The sequence below is a fragment of the Crinia signifera genome, chromosome 1 (assembly GCF_055691185.1).
Source record: "Crinia signifera chromosome 1, ASM5569118v1, whole genome shotgun sequence".
Classification (NCBI taxonomy): domain Eukaryota; kingdom Metazoa; phylum Chordata; class Amphibia; order Anura; family Myobatrachidae; genus Crinia; species Crinia signifera.
Window position 1 is genome coordinate 374,601,134 of NC_139217.1, and position 16,717 is coordinate 374,617,850.

The following is a 16,717-nucleotide window of genomic DNA, read 5'->3' on the forward strand; positions in this document are numbered from 1 at the left end:
AAAAATCACTCCTTCCCTTCTGAGTCCTGCCATGCACCCAACTGGTATTTTTTGGTCACATGTGAGGCATTGCCGTACTCGGGAGAAATTGGGGCACAGATTTTGGGGTGCTTTGTCTCCTTCATTCCTTGTGAAAATGACAAATTTGGAGCCAGAACTGCATTTTTGTGTAAAAAAATGTAATTTTTCATTTTCACTGCCCAGTTGTATCAAAATTGGTGAAACCCCTGGGGGTTTGAAATGTACACTATACCCCTAGATGAATTCCCTGAGGGGTGTAGTTTGCAAAATGGGGTCACTTGTGGGGGGGTTCCACTGTATTGGTGCTTCGGGGGTCTTGCTAATGCGACATAGCACCCACCAACATTCCACCAGAATCTGAGCTGCAAAATCCAAAAATCACTCCTTCCCTTCTGAGTCCTGCCATGCACCCAACTGGTATTTTTTGGTCACATGTGAGGCATTGCCATACTCGGGAGAAATTCGGGCACAGATTTTGGGGTGCTTTGTCTCCTTCATTCCTTGTGAAAATGAAAAATTTTGAGCCAGAACTGCATTTTTGTGTAAAAAATGTAATTTTTCAGTTGCACAGCCCAGTTGTATCAAAATTGGTGAAACCCCTGGGGGTTTGAAATGTACACTATACCCCTAGATGAATTCCCTGAGGGGTGTAGTTTGCAAAATGGGGTCACTTGTGGGGGGGTTCCACTGTATTGGTGCTTGGGGGGTCTTGCTAATGCGACATAGCACCCACCAACATTCCACCAGAATCTGAGCTGCAAAATCCAAAAATCACTCCTTCCCTTCTGAGTCCTGCCATGCACCCAACTGGTATTTTTTGGTCACATGTGAGGCATTGCCGTACTCGGGAGAAATTGGGGCACAGATTTTGGGGTGCTTTGTCTCCTTCATTCCTTGTGAAAATGACAAATTTGGAGCCAGAACTGCATTGTTGTGTAAAAAAATTAATTTTTCATTTTCACTGCCCAGTTGTACCACAATTGGTGAAACCCCTGGGGGTTTGAAATGTACACTATACCCCTAGATGAATTCCCTGAGGGGTGTAGTTTGCAAAATGGGGTCACTTGTGGGGGGGTTCCTAACTTTTAGCATCTTATGGTGCCTAGAAACCTACATGGTGCCTAAAAAATAATCTCATAAAAAGGAGGCTCCAAAATCAAGTAGGTGCTCCTTCTATTATGAAGCCTGTGGTTTGGTCAACGTGCACACTAGGGCCACATATAGGATATTTATGAAAACAAAAGAATTGGGGGAATCAATTTTTAGTCACATTTCTCTAGTAAAATGTACTGTGTTCCTTAGAAAAATGTATTAAAATTGAAAATCTGCAAAAAAAATGAAATTTTGAAATTTCACCTACACTTTGTTTTAATTCCTGTGAAACACCTAAAGGGTTAACAAACTTCCAAAATGCTGTTTTGAATACTGTGAGGGGTGCAGTTTTTGAAATGGCATCATTTATGGGGGTGTCTCACATACAAGTCCCTCAAAGTCACATCAGAACTGAACTGGTCCCTAAAAAAATCAGTGTTTGAAATTTTCTTGAAAATTTGAAAATTTGCTATTCATATTGTAAGCCTCCTAGTGTCCAAAAAAATTAAAAGGAAGTTGAAATAATGATGGCAACATAAAGTAGACATATGGTCTATGTTAGTTATTAACTATTTTGAGTGGTATGATTATTTGTCTCACAAGCAGAAAATTTAACATTTTGCAAATTGCTAAATTTTCCATTTTTTTCCGACATTTTGGTATTTTTCACAAAAAAAACACAGACTGTATCGACGAAAATTTACCACTAACTTGAAGTACAATGTGTCACGAGAAAACAATCTCAAAATCACTGGGATAAGTAAAAGCAAAAAAAAGTTATCCCCACTTAAGTGAAACATGTCAGATTTGAAAAAAATGGCTCTGTCAGGAACGCAAAAACTGGCTGTGTCAGGAAGGGGTTAAAGGGATGAGGTGGCAACCCTAGCTGACCCCTATATTGGGGAAGTTCTCCACTCCTGCAGGGTTCCCGCCATGGTTGTCATGCTTTGTCAGGGGGAACTTGTGTAAAATGTGGCATGACACTGCTGGCTGTTGGCGCCGGGTGCTGGTTATGATAATATGGGGTACCCCTATTCTTTTTGTCCCCTGCATATTTGTAACCAGGACTGGTCCAAGAGACCGGTACTTGTTGCTGAAATACAGGGGACCCCTATTCCTTTTGTCCCTTGTATTTCTGGAACCAGCACTGGCTCAAAGAGCCTGGGGTTGCTTATACTCGTAAGGGGAGGGGAACCGCACGCAGGTTTTTAAAAATTATTATTTATTTATTTATTTTACACAGAGAAGCATCTGACTGATCTGTGCAGGCTTCATCAAAATACAGATGGAAAATGTGTAATTTCCAATCGTATTTTGAGCTGAATTCACAGACGAATTCAGCTATGGGAATTTGCTGATCTGATAGAACTCATTGGCCGAATTATATCTATGGTGTACTCATTTGTATACCCGAATTCAGCTGAGCTTGCCAAACAAAAATATGTCAAATCAGCCAAAGCCGATCAGCAGGTCCCGGTCTGTACTTAAGAGGTATTGGATACAATCAGGTGCATTCATACCGTACTTGCCTACTTTTGAAAACTAGTTTCAGGGAGACTATAGTTGGTAATATAATTTTGCAAGGCGCCCCATTATGGGGGCGTGTCATGCTCCACCCAAAGGGCGTGTCTAGTTCCATATATGGATAGATTGTGAAAAGAGATTGTGAACGTGGCACCTAGAAGCGTGGGTACGTACTGCTACATCTGAGAGGAAATGTTTAAAATTACTTATATCCAAATGTAGATGAGCCCCATAAGAAGTTAGTAAGAGCTACTATACTTGGTAAAGTGCTGGGAAATGGTGCAGATGATTCAATGTAAATGTATCTGTCTCTCATTACTTTTTTCCCCAAAAATGTAACCATGTAATGTGGGCTAGGTGAAATGAGGGAGATTGCTAGACTAATCAGGGAGAGAGGGTAGGCAACTATGATTCATACCCATTTGATCTTAGTAAATTGCCCCCTATGTTTTTACATTCCTTCCCAAACATTCATATATATGGGTTAAATAAGAACAGTTACAATCAATTAATGCCATGCATTTCTCAATCCACAATACATTTCTGTCCTTGAACAATTGTTACTAACTTGAGAGAGAAAAAGAGGGGGTGAAACCGCGCTTATCTAAAAACATGCAACAGGTGTAGGTAATAGAATGTAAGAATTTATTTTAAAATAGGTATATTTAAAAATGATAAATCATAAGACCATAAGAATCAATGGTACCACAAAGGTAAGTAATGAGAGCCTGTATAGTCACCCACAGTTCAGCCATGTAATGTTCTGTGTCCGTTCCTATGTTGCTTCTCTGCTAATGTCCCATTTGTAGCGGCCAGTAAACGAAGGGGACTCGTTTAGGAGAGGTGCTGATCTCCAGTCCAGGGAGCTCCTGTTGTTATTTGGTGCTCTACCTGGAATTTGTAGTTGTAGTCCAGGGAGGGCCTGCTGTTGTTTGGTGCTCTACCTGGTGTTTGTAGTTGTACTGTCCCAAAATTTCTGGCTATGGGAGTAGGTTCTAGAAGCTGGTCCGGTCGCAGGAGGCGAATACATGAATTGTCTGGATGTGGGTGTCCTTGCTCGCTTCCACCGACGCGTTTCGCTATGTAGCTTTATCAAGGTGGCCTTGATAAAGCTATGCCCTACGGAGCCCATCACTGCCAATGCATGGTTCTTATCTGTACAATTGTTCGGTTTTCAACCCACGTTTGGGCATTCTCTTTCCAGGCTTGTTTGCAACATTTTATTGTTTATTTGTATCCTAATAATCATAACTCGCAGATGCCTTCTAATAAATGCTACTGATCAGACGAGACACATTTCTGTGTTCTTATTGTTTGGACCTGCCTTCGGTAATGGCCTATGATCATACCCTAGCTTTTACTGACACCTACAGATTCAGGAGGCATGGCACTCTGACTGTTTAACTTTATTAAAACTAATGCCCCGACTCCCTACCCTACCTCGTCACAGTTAACACAATATTCCACATGCAGATGTGTTCTCATACATCTAGACTCAATAGGCCATGCAGCATGAGAGCGAGCTATCCGGTGCTGTGCAACTCTCCTAGCAACCGGTGTCTTTTTTCCTGAAAATGCACCTTAGTCATATGTCACCTTATACCCCGTTCTTACTGCAGGAAAATTCCCGGGTCTAGCATGTAGACCCGGAAATCTGCCTTTTAAAGGTTTTTTTTGCAGTGTGAACGGGTCGCATACCCGGATCTCATACACAGGTAAAACCCTTCTTTTTCCAGTGTTTGAGATCCAGGTATGCAGACACGGGTTGACCCATTCTCACTGCATAAAAACCTGTGTTAAAAGGCAAATTACCAGGTAGAACTTCTTCACCCGGGAATTTGCCTAGCAGTGAGAACGGGGGTCCGTCCCTGCAGTCCCCGGCATTTTAATGCCAGGTAAAAGCTGTGTAGTTCTCACTCGCAGTGAGAACACGATATTAGTCATAATGCACCTTAGTCATAATGCTATTCAACCAGGATGCACCATGAGCCAATGGGGCTGCTATATTGTAGCACTTCATACACAGATCCAGAGACTCAGTCATACACAATATATAAGTATAACATATCAATTAATCAGCACATTCTTCTTGTGCATGCTAGTCACACTGTGTTGAAACGAAGGATGGCTTTATATCAAAAGAGACACCATGCACTTGCAGAGCCTCATGGGACCTGGCACGCTGTACCAATGATGCACGAGGACACGTCTGTGTATTGCGAAGGCCCATATATAGCAGAAGTATGCCATACCAGCCCAAAACACACATACTGCTTTATATTAGTGTGATGGATTTTGTGGATATTGAGTATTTTGGCAACATTTTGATTGCAGGATTCTTTGTGACTTGAGTTCCTTAAAACAAAAGGTGAATAATGGCGTGCGAGGCATTGTTCTGTATGCTGTAGCTGCTCCAGGCTTTACATAATATATACATTGGGGATCTTGCTACTTGTTATACAAAACAGATGATAGTGTTACTGTGGTTGCAGGCAGGGATTCATTTCTTACATGAAACAGACCTGTTTCTATCCCTTTATAATATTAGGCTAATACTGCTTCTTATCTCTATTGAGGGAATTCAAGTGTTGTGCGATCTATCTGCCACTAGGTGGCTCCCAACAGAGCAATTCAAGTGTTGCGCCATTCGGACGCGCACAGCCGCTGGTAACTAGTCACTAATAATCACCTACAAAACCTGATGCTCTGTGGTCTTTGTGCTTACCCACCATGCAGTCATGCAGTGTGCGCCCTCTGCTACCTGGAAAATAACAACTTATATCAATAATATCTGTTTATAATTCTGATCAGAAAACATGTACCGTGCAGTCAGGATAGTCCAGCTTATCTGCATTGGCTTTGCTGGATAAGTATTTGTCACACAGAAAGTTAGGTGCCTTTTGCATTTTAGAATTTCAATGGGATTAAAACCAACTACAGTAGGTGATCATCATTGATCACTGCTTCCATTGACTGTGAAAATACCTGTGTTTCCATGTACTTACACAGAAGCAGTGAAGAAAATACGTGAATTATGGGCTGAACGTGACACATCGTTATCTTACACACATTACAGCTGTCACCAAGTCAGTCTGTTTAGTTAGTGGTTACCGTGACAACAGCACAGATAGCAAGTGTGGGATGTGTTCCTCTTAACCTCTGGACTGCCTGCATTTTCTCTTTTCTGTATATAAAAAATAGCAAATATAAGCAAACTGTTTGTGGAAGACCTAGAAATCCTCTTGTAACATTTATCTTCTATTATTTCCAAATTCTGTGCAGCATCAGTCAGACAACTGTATTGTACACTCTTATTTTGTTCTCTTTGCTCAAATGGCTATAAGATCATAAAGCAATACCAGGTGTGGATGATAAGGTTGACAGTTTAAAGGTCAACTCCAAAAGGTTGACATGGAAATGTCCGACACATGACAAGGTCAACATAGGTTTTTAATGTTTCTTTGGTTTCAATGTGTAGATTGGAGCTGATGAACCCCCCAATTAGTATACTATCAACCTATGGACCCATCATCCATATCCCCTAATACCAGTGCATCTGATAGTCTGTAATAGTTACTAACATGGGCAGTACTGGGCTTGTCAACTCTGGGACCTTTCCTATGCCCGTGGTGCATTTGCTCTGGGCTCCTTGCATTGCTGTGTGAGGTTCATTGGTGAATGTCGCTCCAGCCAGACATACATTTCCCAAGGGGAGGTCATGCTGCAGTATCACTGGCTATATTTGGCCCAATATTGCAGCATGTATAGCTGTAACACCAGCATGTGGCCTAATGATAATCTGGTCATTGCTGATTGCCTATTGTTAGCGTGTTTGCAGAGTACTGATACTCATCTTCCACGATCACTAAGGGCCACATGTACTAATATTCAGAATGGGATCATGTAGCGAGTGAGAAGCTACCAGCCCCCACTGCCAGTCATCCCACTGACTCCCATACCATTTAGAGCCAGATCCAACCTTCTCTCTCTCACCTACAAAGCCCTAACCTACTCCTCTCTTCCCTTCTTTTCTCCTTCCCTCACATACTTCCTTCTGCCCTCTGTGCCTGCCAGCGGCTGCCTCCGCACTTCCTCTCCATCCCCACTTCTCAAGCTCACATGGGGTATGATCGCTAGGTCAACAGTATGAAGGTCGTCAGGGGCGGAAGGTCGGCACAAGCATTAGGTCGACAATGGGAAGGTTGTCAGTCAGGTCTACATTTTTTTCCCCCAAAACAGGCAGTATATCGTACCCTACCGTCCACTGGGGCGTGGAGGGAGATTAGACATAGTGTGCGGAGCACAGCGAGGCACCGTGCCGGAAGCATGGCGAGTGCAGCGGTACACTGATATGGGGTCTAAGCAACTTACATCGACATAGACACTGAAAAAACTTGAAAAACACATGTTGACCTTCCCATTGACACATGTTGACCTAGTGCTTATGTCAACCTTTCGACCTTAGGCCTGTTGACCTATTTCATGGGTCAACCTAAATCCTGTCAACCTTTAGCGGTGGACTTTCATACTGAGCCTATAACCCGCTCATGTTTGCTGGGAAGTGGTGATTGGGGAACACTAACCCATGACATATTGGTATACTTGGCTTGTCAGGCCCCCTAGCTGTGGGGTGTGGTATAAGTCCCCAACTGTCGGGATTACGTTGGTCGTTTCTCCGACAAGGGAGTGAGTGCATTGAAGCCCCCTGCGGGCTTGCGCCACCTATTCTATTCTCCTTCGTGGACCCCAGCAAGGGACAATTGTCTGTGTAAGTCAGGATTTGGACTGTTGGGCTCCCGAATGTCGTTCACTCACTTGGCACACCTCCGTCTGATAGCACTACTAGTGCCAGCACATCCAGTTGACAGGATCTGCTGGGCCTCATAGTCTGCGATGGTGGTTGAATGATCTGCCTTTGAGTTCTGCACCCCCCTCCGCTCCTCACTGGTGATGCTAAAAAAAAAACCTTATGAGCAGCTGCTCTGAGGGGGTGGAGTGCAGTGCCACTCGCGTCAGGTGGTGCCCCTGGGCATGTGCATTATGTGACTAGGGGGGTATCCTCCATTGTTCATGTTTAAGATTTACTACAGTACATCGCTTCCATCCTTTGGGTTGCCATCCCATTACGGTTTCATATAGTTCTGTAATCTTCAAACACATACAAAGGTTTTTTCACTCCTAACTACTATCCCTCCCTATAAGTCTCTAATCTCTTTCCTCCCTTTTGTATTTATGTGTTTCTCTTGCACCTTACATGCTTATATTTTATTTGTTTTTTTTTTCTTTTTATCTTAAATTAACACCAATATGAGTGTATTTTATTGTTATGGAGGAACTTTCCACCAAGTACAATGGAGAGAACCAGCCTATCAATTAACCAGTACCTTATGACCTAAAATGATGTCACAAGTACTGAAATTGGAAGGCTGACATGTGGTTCATACACCAAGTGATGGCCTCCAATGTGTAACATGGACCCAACATTGATTTGGGAATAAAGAGCCTTATTTGCAACAAACTCACAAAATGACAGCTGCCCGTGCTAGACACGCAGCACCCGTCAAGGCCACCCTTTACATCACCATTACATCACAGGGTCCCTCCCGGCAATGCAAATGCAAATATTTGTGCTTGCATAGCTAGAGTGCATGCATAGCAAAGCACTTGCACATCACCGGTAGCCTCCTGGCTATGCAGCCTAGCTGCGAAGCCAGACGCAGGCCATCCATTTTTTTGGTCGCAGACGCTGAATGTGATGTCACGCACAAAAGGTTGATACTCATTTTTTTAAGTGTTTTGGGTATTATTTTGTGTGTCTCATTATCTGTGACCATAATAAGTGTAACAATGTACCCTGATGGGCAGGGCCGGATTTAGGGTTCAGGCCGCTCCTAGGCTCAAATTTTTGGGCCGCCCCCTGCACCGAGAGGGAGGACCCTTTTGAAATTTTTAAAATAGGTCAGAGTGGAGGGAGCTCAAGAGTGCTGCTCCCCGGGGTTACCTCTTCCACTTGTCCAGGACACCACGCTCCTCCTCTGCAGCAGCAGCAGTCACCGGCGGGCAGAGAGGGGTGAGAAACCCGGGCGGCAGCAGCGGGGGCAATAGCAGTGGTGGCAGGCACCGGTAGCCCGGACACCGCACTCCTCCACAGCAGACACCAGCAGGCAGGGAGAGGGCAGAAATATCCGGGTGGCAGCGGCAGCAATAGCGGTGTTGGCAGGCACCAGCAGTGCAGACACCGTGCTCCGCAGTAGCAGCAGTCATCGGCGGGCAGGGAGAGGGCTGAGACATCCTGTCAGTGGCAGCAGTGGAGCTAAGAGCCGGTTAACACACCCTAACAGGGCTGAGGGAGGACGCTGCAGCCCATAGTGCGCCCAGGCCGACACTCAGGGAGCACCGCAACCGAGGTGTTGGAGACTGACGGGATGATGATGATGCTGCTGTGGGATGATGAGCCGTGCGGCGCTCCGTGCAGCTGCGCAGCTCGTCCCCCGTAAAAACTTCCCTGCTGGCTGCCGCCCTTAATATGTGCCGCCCCTAGGCCCGTGCCTCATGGGCCTAGTGGCAAATCCGGCCCTGCTGATGGGGTTGATTCGCTTGCCACACTTCGGGCAAGGTGTTTCACTGCACTCGCCACAGGTTACTATTGCCGATCATAGTCTATCTGCATGGTAAATCACGCAAATGTTAAAAATTATGTGGAGAACCCCAAAAACTTGTCAACCATATGTGCGTACTTTCGTATCTGCCGACCTTAACCTTTTGAGTGCCAACATCTCTGTGAGAGATGTGCAAAATATCCGCTAAAAATGCCAGTGTCGTACACATTTGTTATATAAATTCAAAATTAAAAAATATTATATTCCCTATATAAGGTAAACATTAGAGGTAGGGTGGCCAACCCCGGGATCGGGATCGGCGGGATCCCGGGATTTGGCCCTAAAAACGCCGGGATTGGAAGTTCCAATCCCGGGATTGCGGGATTGGCCTGCGCATGCGCGAATCTAATGTCGGGCAGCGCTGAGACCAGCTCAGACGCTGCCCGGCTTCTCCCAAACCCCGGCGCGCTGCTCTGTGGCTGCGTGCAGCGTGACCTGATGTCAGAGGTCACGCTGCGCAGCGCGTCTGATGCTCCGTGCACGCTCACCGCTAGGTACCTGTGCATTCACTGCTGCCCGGGTACTGCGACGTCAGTCTCCCGCACATCTGCAGGCCTCCAGACCACCGCTGCCCGGCTACCGCACATCTGCCCGCCTCCAGACCACCCGCACACGGTCCCCAATGAAAGCCGCCGGCCTCTGAACATCACTGCCCGGCTCCCGCAGCAATGGCCGGGTGAGTTAGACTGGGTTTGGGGGGGACTAAAGTTCGTCATTATATTGACGAACTCAATCCCGGGTATCCCGGGAATCCCGGGATTAGGCATTTTTCAATCCCGAATCCCGGGATTGAAAAATAGCCCCTGGATTGGCATCCCTAATTAGAGGTTTTTAGGATGAATAAAAATGTTTGCTTTTGACAAATTTACTTGGCACTCAAAGGGTGTAGCACTGTCTACTGTTTACCTGTCAACATTTTGACCATGTTAATAATGTGTCGACTTAATGTCACTATCTTAACATTAGATCCCTATGTAGTGCATCTTGGTGTTGCCTAGGTGTACAGTAAATAACTCTTTGACATTAGCACAAAACACCCATGTAAATACACATCATCCTGGGATTAATTTGTGCGCCCTTTATCATGGTCAGGACTTGGGAATTTGTCTGCTTTTAGATTTGCCAATTCCCGACTCACATATCTGAAAGGGGTATAACTTGCTCTTTCTTACATTATTTTCAAATCAGAATCCCTGAGTTAGTGATCCAAGCCCTCTCGTTATTTATGATAGTGTCTGATAAATGCTGAACTGCTGTGTATTGATGTGTTGATATTTTGTGCCTATTTTAGGGCAGTGATGGATGTACCCACTACTAAGCCACTAACAGAAGACCAGGCACGTTTTTACTTCCAGGATTTGATCAGAGGAATTGAGTACTGTAAGTTTATCCTCTATCCCAGTGGTTCCCAAACTGTGTGCCGTGGCTCCCTGGGGTGCCTCGGGACACATGCAGGGGTGCCCTGGGTTGGTGGTCCAGGACCAACTCAAATTATTAATGGTTCATTATTTATGAGCAAAACCAGTGCTGGTGGCTGCCAATCATAAAATGTGTACAAACAGAAGCAAATCCTGTCCTTTACCACATAACTGACCTTAAGAATCGCATTATAAACCCAGTCTAATTATTTTATTTTTGGCTTAGGGGTGCCGTGAAAAAATTCTGATACTCTAGGGTGCCGTAATTCAAAAAAGATTGGGAACCCCTGCTCTATCCTATTACAGGCCTGCATGATCTGTGGTCGCCACTTGTTCATTCAGCTGCATTTTCCTGGATGTTATAGGAGCTGTAGTTGGAGTGCCACTGAGCGTATAAGAGCTAGGACAAGCTGGAAACGTTAGTTTAGTCTTTTTGTACAATTTTAAACACATTTGATGTAGAGAATAAGAGTTGTAAAATGTATCATTAACCCAGTTCACCTACTTTAGTAACCAGGATGCTTCAGCTTAAGGGGGAAAATGCGGTAAAAACCCTCTTATCAGGGTTTTTACCACATTTCCCCATGCACTAAATCCCCGATCGCCAAGTTTTCACAATAAAGAGTAATGCTAGAAAAAGCTGGCATTACTGTATAGAAGCCTATAGGCTTCTCTCCACCGCGGTGTTTGAGGGATACGACATGTTTCCTCCCACCATGCCCTGCTGCCGGTGCTGTCACTCCGCGCTTGCCCAGAGGTACTCCTGGGTCTCAGACCTGGAAGTCCAGACCCAGAGTCATTTTACAAAGGACAGTTCTTATCGCAAGAGCTATCATTTGCGTTACTAATTGGAGGTTGGTGCATATGCGATTATTAACAATGCGGTAGCCGGCTATGTGGGGTGACGTATGTTAGTGCATCCCCCCCAAGTGCCTGCCGCGATGCTGTTTGACTGCGCTAAAGTCAGTAAACAGCATTGCAGCACTAGTTTAGCCGTGTATCTGTTCGCACCTCCAGAGAAGTGCAAGAATGAACCCTTCAGTTGAGCTTAACAGTTTGGTCAATTGACTAGCTCCAGGACCTCCTTCCCGGGCTGTTCCCGGGCTTGCAGAGGTTTGAATTGAGCCTTGTTAGTGCCCAATATGATGATAATTTTTTTGCTTTGTCCAACTATGATGAATATTCTTGGCACAAATTCAATGCTGCACCTCCCTACAAGAATATAAGGTATTATTCAATAATACGTATATTATACGTACAATAGATGGTTTAAGGTAGTGTATATTCCTGTGCTACATTTTACATTAAAATATGTCTTATTTGTAAAGAGGTGCAAATGGGAGGCACAAGCAGTTTATGCTGATTAAAATGATATGTGGGAGGCTTTTATTCTGTGTGCAACCGAATGCTATATTACAAACACGAACATTCCATTTCGAATGCAGATCCCAGGACAGTCGCACACAGAATAAAGGCATGTTGTATCCAGTTCAATCAACAGAATCTGCTTCTGCATAATATTCACAAGGGATGCAAATAAGATGAATTTTTGGTATAAAACTAACTGAGTTGCAAGGACTTGTCAGCTCACTGACGCCAGGCATTTCCTGCTTCCTGGCGTATAGAGGCAGGATATATGAGGATTCATCTGTACACTCTTTTTAAAATTCATTTACGGTAATGCGCATTGCACATAGTGGCCGATATGTCAGCCGTTCCATTGAACAGCTGACATATCTCAGCCGCTTGAGCTGGAATGTACCTGTTATAGGTCTGTGAGCAACATTGTTTCCAGGCATATCACACTGATGCTGCAAAACAGCTGATGGCCAATATATCTGAAGATAAATCAGTTCACCATGCTGTGGGTACGGGCAGTCTGCAAAACTTCACTTGCTGCAAGGATCCCCAGTTGTGAAGTCAGGCACAACGAATCTTGGATTGACCAGTGGGTACCCAACTTTATGTAGTGTGAGTGATATATCATCCCAATGTGCATCCCACATTAGCCCCACATCACAGGAGGAACTGAAGTGCAGTTTACTTGCGTTGTTTGGACAATGGTAAATTGCTCATGATTAGAAGGTACACTGTTAAAAAAACACACTGTGGGGGTTATTTTGATTCACTCGGAAAGGTACAATCACTCTCTAATGGACAAAACCATATGCACTGCAGGTGGGGCTGATGTAACATGAGCAGAGAGAGTTAGATTTGGGTGTTATATTGTTTCTGTGCAGGGTAAATTCTGACTGCTTTATTTTTACACTGCAATATAGATATCAGTTTGAAGTACACCCGCACTCAAATCTACCCCACCTGCAGTGCGTATGGTTTTGTCCATCTGAGAGTGATTGTGCCTTTCCGAGTGAATCAGAATAATTCCCCTTTATTTGGCAGGGAAAAAAAATCATAAATCATTAATCATAAAACCATTTTGTCTTTACCATGCAGTGCATTACCAGAAGATTATACATCGTGATGTCAAACCTTCCAATCTCTTAGTGGGGGAAGATGGTCATATTAAGATTGCAGATTTTGGGGTCAGTAACCAGTTTGAAGGAACGGATGCTATGTTGTCTAACACAGTGGGAACACCAGCGTTCATGGCTCCTGAGACCCTCTTAGAGACCAGCAGGATATTTTCAGGAAAGGTACGTTGTAGTTTCTCTACTGCAAATTATCTAACGCCCCATACAAAAAATATCACTCAGAAAGGGCTTTCTGAGCGCTATATCTTCTTGTATGTACACTCAATATTATTAACGTTGTGCACTCCTCCTCACCTCGATAACTACCGCTGCCGCCTACATGCAGGCCATTTTGGCAATATCACCATAGACCCGTATGTTCAGCGGGTTACACTGACGCCACTGAACAATATTGTTTACCGATATCATTCAGTGTGTTTACTCAGTATCGGCCACCCGAGGCTGATATCATTAATGATGTCGGCTGCGGTCATACTAATTTCAGACCGCAAATGCCGTGTCGCACATGGGATTTGGACACGGGTCCCCTCCCGAGAGCAACACGGCAATGCGGTCTGAAAGTTCCGAACGGCATATTGCCGAGTCGGTGACGTCACATGGGGCGGTGCTGGGCGGCGGTGCGTCATCGGGGGCTCGGGAGGAGGAAGTACTTGGAGCTGACAGTGCTGCCTCCTCCATACTGTGAACGGGACACGGGTCGCTCGACCCAGGCACCCGTTCACCCGTTCACACTGCACTTGACACGGGTCATAGCCGTGTTCAACCCTGGTCATTACCAGGGTTGAACACCTGTGTTGCTCGACCCGTGGTGGCCTTTTCAGACCGCACCATGACCCGTGTTGGGGCCGCAAGAACACGGCAATAACCCGGGTCTAGAGTGCGGTCTGAAAGCGGTATTAGTGTGTATGGGGTTTAACTCTATAATACTGTGTAGACTATATCTATTACATTGATATGTACACTAACGGAAAGGAGAGAATTTATTATACTAACATCGTCCTCCAAAACCCCGTGTGTGTGTGTGTATATATATATATATATATATATATATATATATATATATATATATATATATATATATATATATATATATATATATATATAATCAGTGCTACTCAGTGCCTCCACAGTTTCTGCCTGTGTTTAATATATATATGGGTAAGTCACCTATGTGTGCTGGGTAGGACGTACGGGCTTGTTACCATGGATACAAAATCTTGTGCTATTGTAGATCCTGTGTGGCAGGTGTACAGTGTTAGCAGATTAACATAATTGTTTTTATTTCCTTCTATTTGCAGGCTCTGGATGTTTGGGCAATGGGAGTCACCCTGCACTGTTTTGTGTTTGGTCAGGTATTTATCTACATACTGTAATCTGTATTCTCTGTGTCTGTAGACAATATTGAAGCATTGTCCCTTTAACAATATATTCTTACGAAAACTGAACTCATTCCACTGAGACTTAAACAATACATTTGATCATTTTTTGGCATGTTACATTTGCCTTTTTTTGCGATAGACACACTGAGACAGCTTGCACAGATTACCTCTCAGCACCTTCACCCAGGCGAATAAATATTGGCAGCATTAGATCTGATTTCAGAGCTTTCTATACACAGTATGGTCAGAAGAAGTATCGTATAGTGTACAGTACAGTATCGTATATCTTATTAATGCATATCTTACAGTGCTGTGCACTGTGATTAAAGGAGCAATGTGGAATTAAACTATACCGAAAACACATTCCAGTTAAGAGAACGTAAGGAAAGATTAAGTAATGATAACGTAAATGCCATTTAATACTAACACCTCTAACATTTGTTCTTTTCCCCAGATTTCTCCCTATGTTTATGTTTTATGTATTCAATTAGGGAATTGCCTATTGGGTTTACCTCAGAGTTGATAGAATAACAGCAGTCTAGGCTCATTGCAGGTCTTATATGCTACATGGTCTCAAGTTAATGAACCAAAACATGAAGGGCATAATGTGATAGATATCCAGTCGGTCATAAAATATGGTTGAAATAGACAAAAAATTGGCATAGCAATGATCGTCACATGAAAAGGTTGACATGCATTTTTGGGGGGATTTTTTTCCTTTTTTTGGTCACTGTCATACTCTCCTATACAAGTGGAATCCAATTGGGAACGGTAAAGTTTGCCGAGCGCAGAGAAGTACCTTACTCGAAGCATAGTGAGCCATGCGAGAGGATGAGGTAGACTGAAAAACCAGGGGATACACTTGCGCTAAACAATAAAATTACCAGTGAATATGAATGTTGTGAGTGCCAATTGGGTAAAAAACAATTTGCAAGATATTTATTCAAAACATGAAACAAATAATGCAAAAGTTGTGAAAAAAGGGGGAAGGAGGGGGGCGCCGGAGTTTGGGGCAGTTTTAAAAAAGGATTGCAACAGTATAGTCCAGTTCATACGGTACCGTATTATTAGATTCCACAAATTGCTGGGTTCGTTCCGATAGTGTCACCCGACTCTTTAGTTGTATCCAATATGTCCGAAATGGCCCGTCCATTGTGGAGCATGGATGAGCCTCAGATGGAAATAAGCAGATAGTTGCTGGTGATCGTAAACAAACGGTAGGTCTAGAGTATGGTCTGGATCCAATAGTGGAAAAGTGGCAGGGTTCAGAACTGGACAGGGGTAATCCTCCTAGTCCACCAATGCATTTCGCCAGATAAAGCCAGGCTTCATCGCATCTAGGTTTTGCAATGAGATGAGATCGACAGTAGTACAAAAAGTATGTGATGCACATACTTTTTGTACTAGATCTCATCTCATCGCAAAACCGGCCACTCCTCTTCCACCCACTGTGCATATGACTATTCCATAATCTGGTGTGTTTTATACAGCATTCAATTCAATTGCATTCGATCATGCGATTCCGCCTGATTTTTTTTTACCACAAGGGGAATTCGATAAATCGCAAGATTGTATGCACAATTGTACCCAAAAGGATTGTTATAGTTGTCAACATACAATACAGTTATTGCATAAGACTATTATTCTTGCTTAGACTGAATATATCTCACCCTGTGCGGTGAGAACCAGAGCAGAGAATGTATGACAGTAGGGGAGAGATTGATTAAATCTTGTGGAGAAATTGCCTTTAACAAACTATTAGCTTCTGTCATTTTACAGGTAGTGCTAGAAATATGACAGATGCTGATTGGTTACTATGGGCACTTCTCCTCTTTATCTCCAAGATTTGATAAATCTCCCCGCATTGCTTGCAAAATGGTTCAGACCTCTAACGCTAAGGCCGCATATAACCGACAACCAAGTCAGAACAGTCTTGCATTTCCTGTAATGTGTTCTGGGACATCTGATACCCAGCTGACATCTTCCTGTTTTTAGTGCCCTTTCATGGATGAGAGGATTTTATCACTTCATGGCAAAATAAAGAATCAGCCGCTGGAGTTACCAGACCAGTAAGTTCTTATTTGTGTGAATGTGGGCTTAGTATGCTTTGTGGTACAGTATATGTGTAACAC

The 16,717-nt window shown here is 43.9% G+C and overlaps 1 protein-coding gene across 3 annotated transcripts in view; it reads left to right on the top strand.

Annotated features, from left to right (window-relative positions):
• The window catches only part of CAMKK2 (calcium/calmodulin dependent protein kinase kinase 2), a 133,989-nt gene that overhangs the window by 94,392 nt on the left and 22,880 nt on the right, over positions 1-16,717 (top strand). For all 3 annotated transcript variants that reach the window (XM_083151371.1, XM_083151369.1, XM_083151370.1), the window contains exons 9-12: positions 10,588-10,676; positions 13,169-13,368; positions 14,505-14,558; positions 16,581-16,654. In XM_083151371.1, the coding sequence (XP_083007497.1) occupies positions 10,588-10,676; positions 13,169-13,368; positions 14,505-14,558; positions 16,581-16,654 (417 nt within the window). The remainder of the gene's footprint in view (positions 1-10,587; positions 10,677-13,168; positions 13,369-14,504; positions 14,559-16,580; positions 16,655-16,717) is intronic.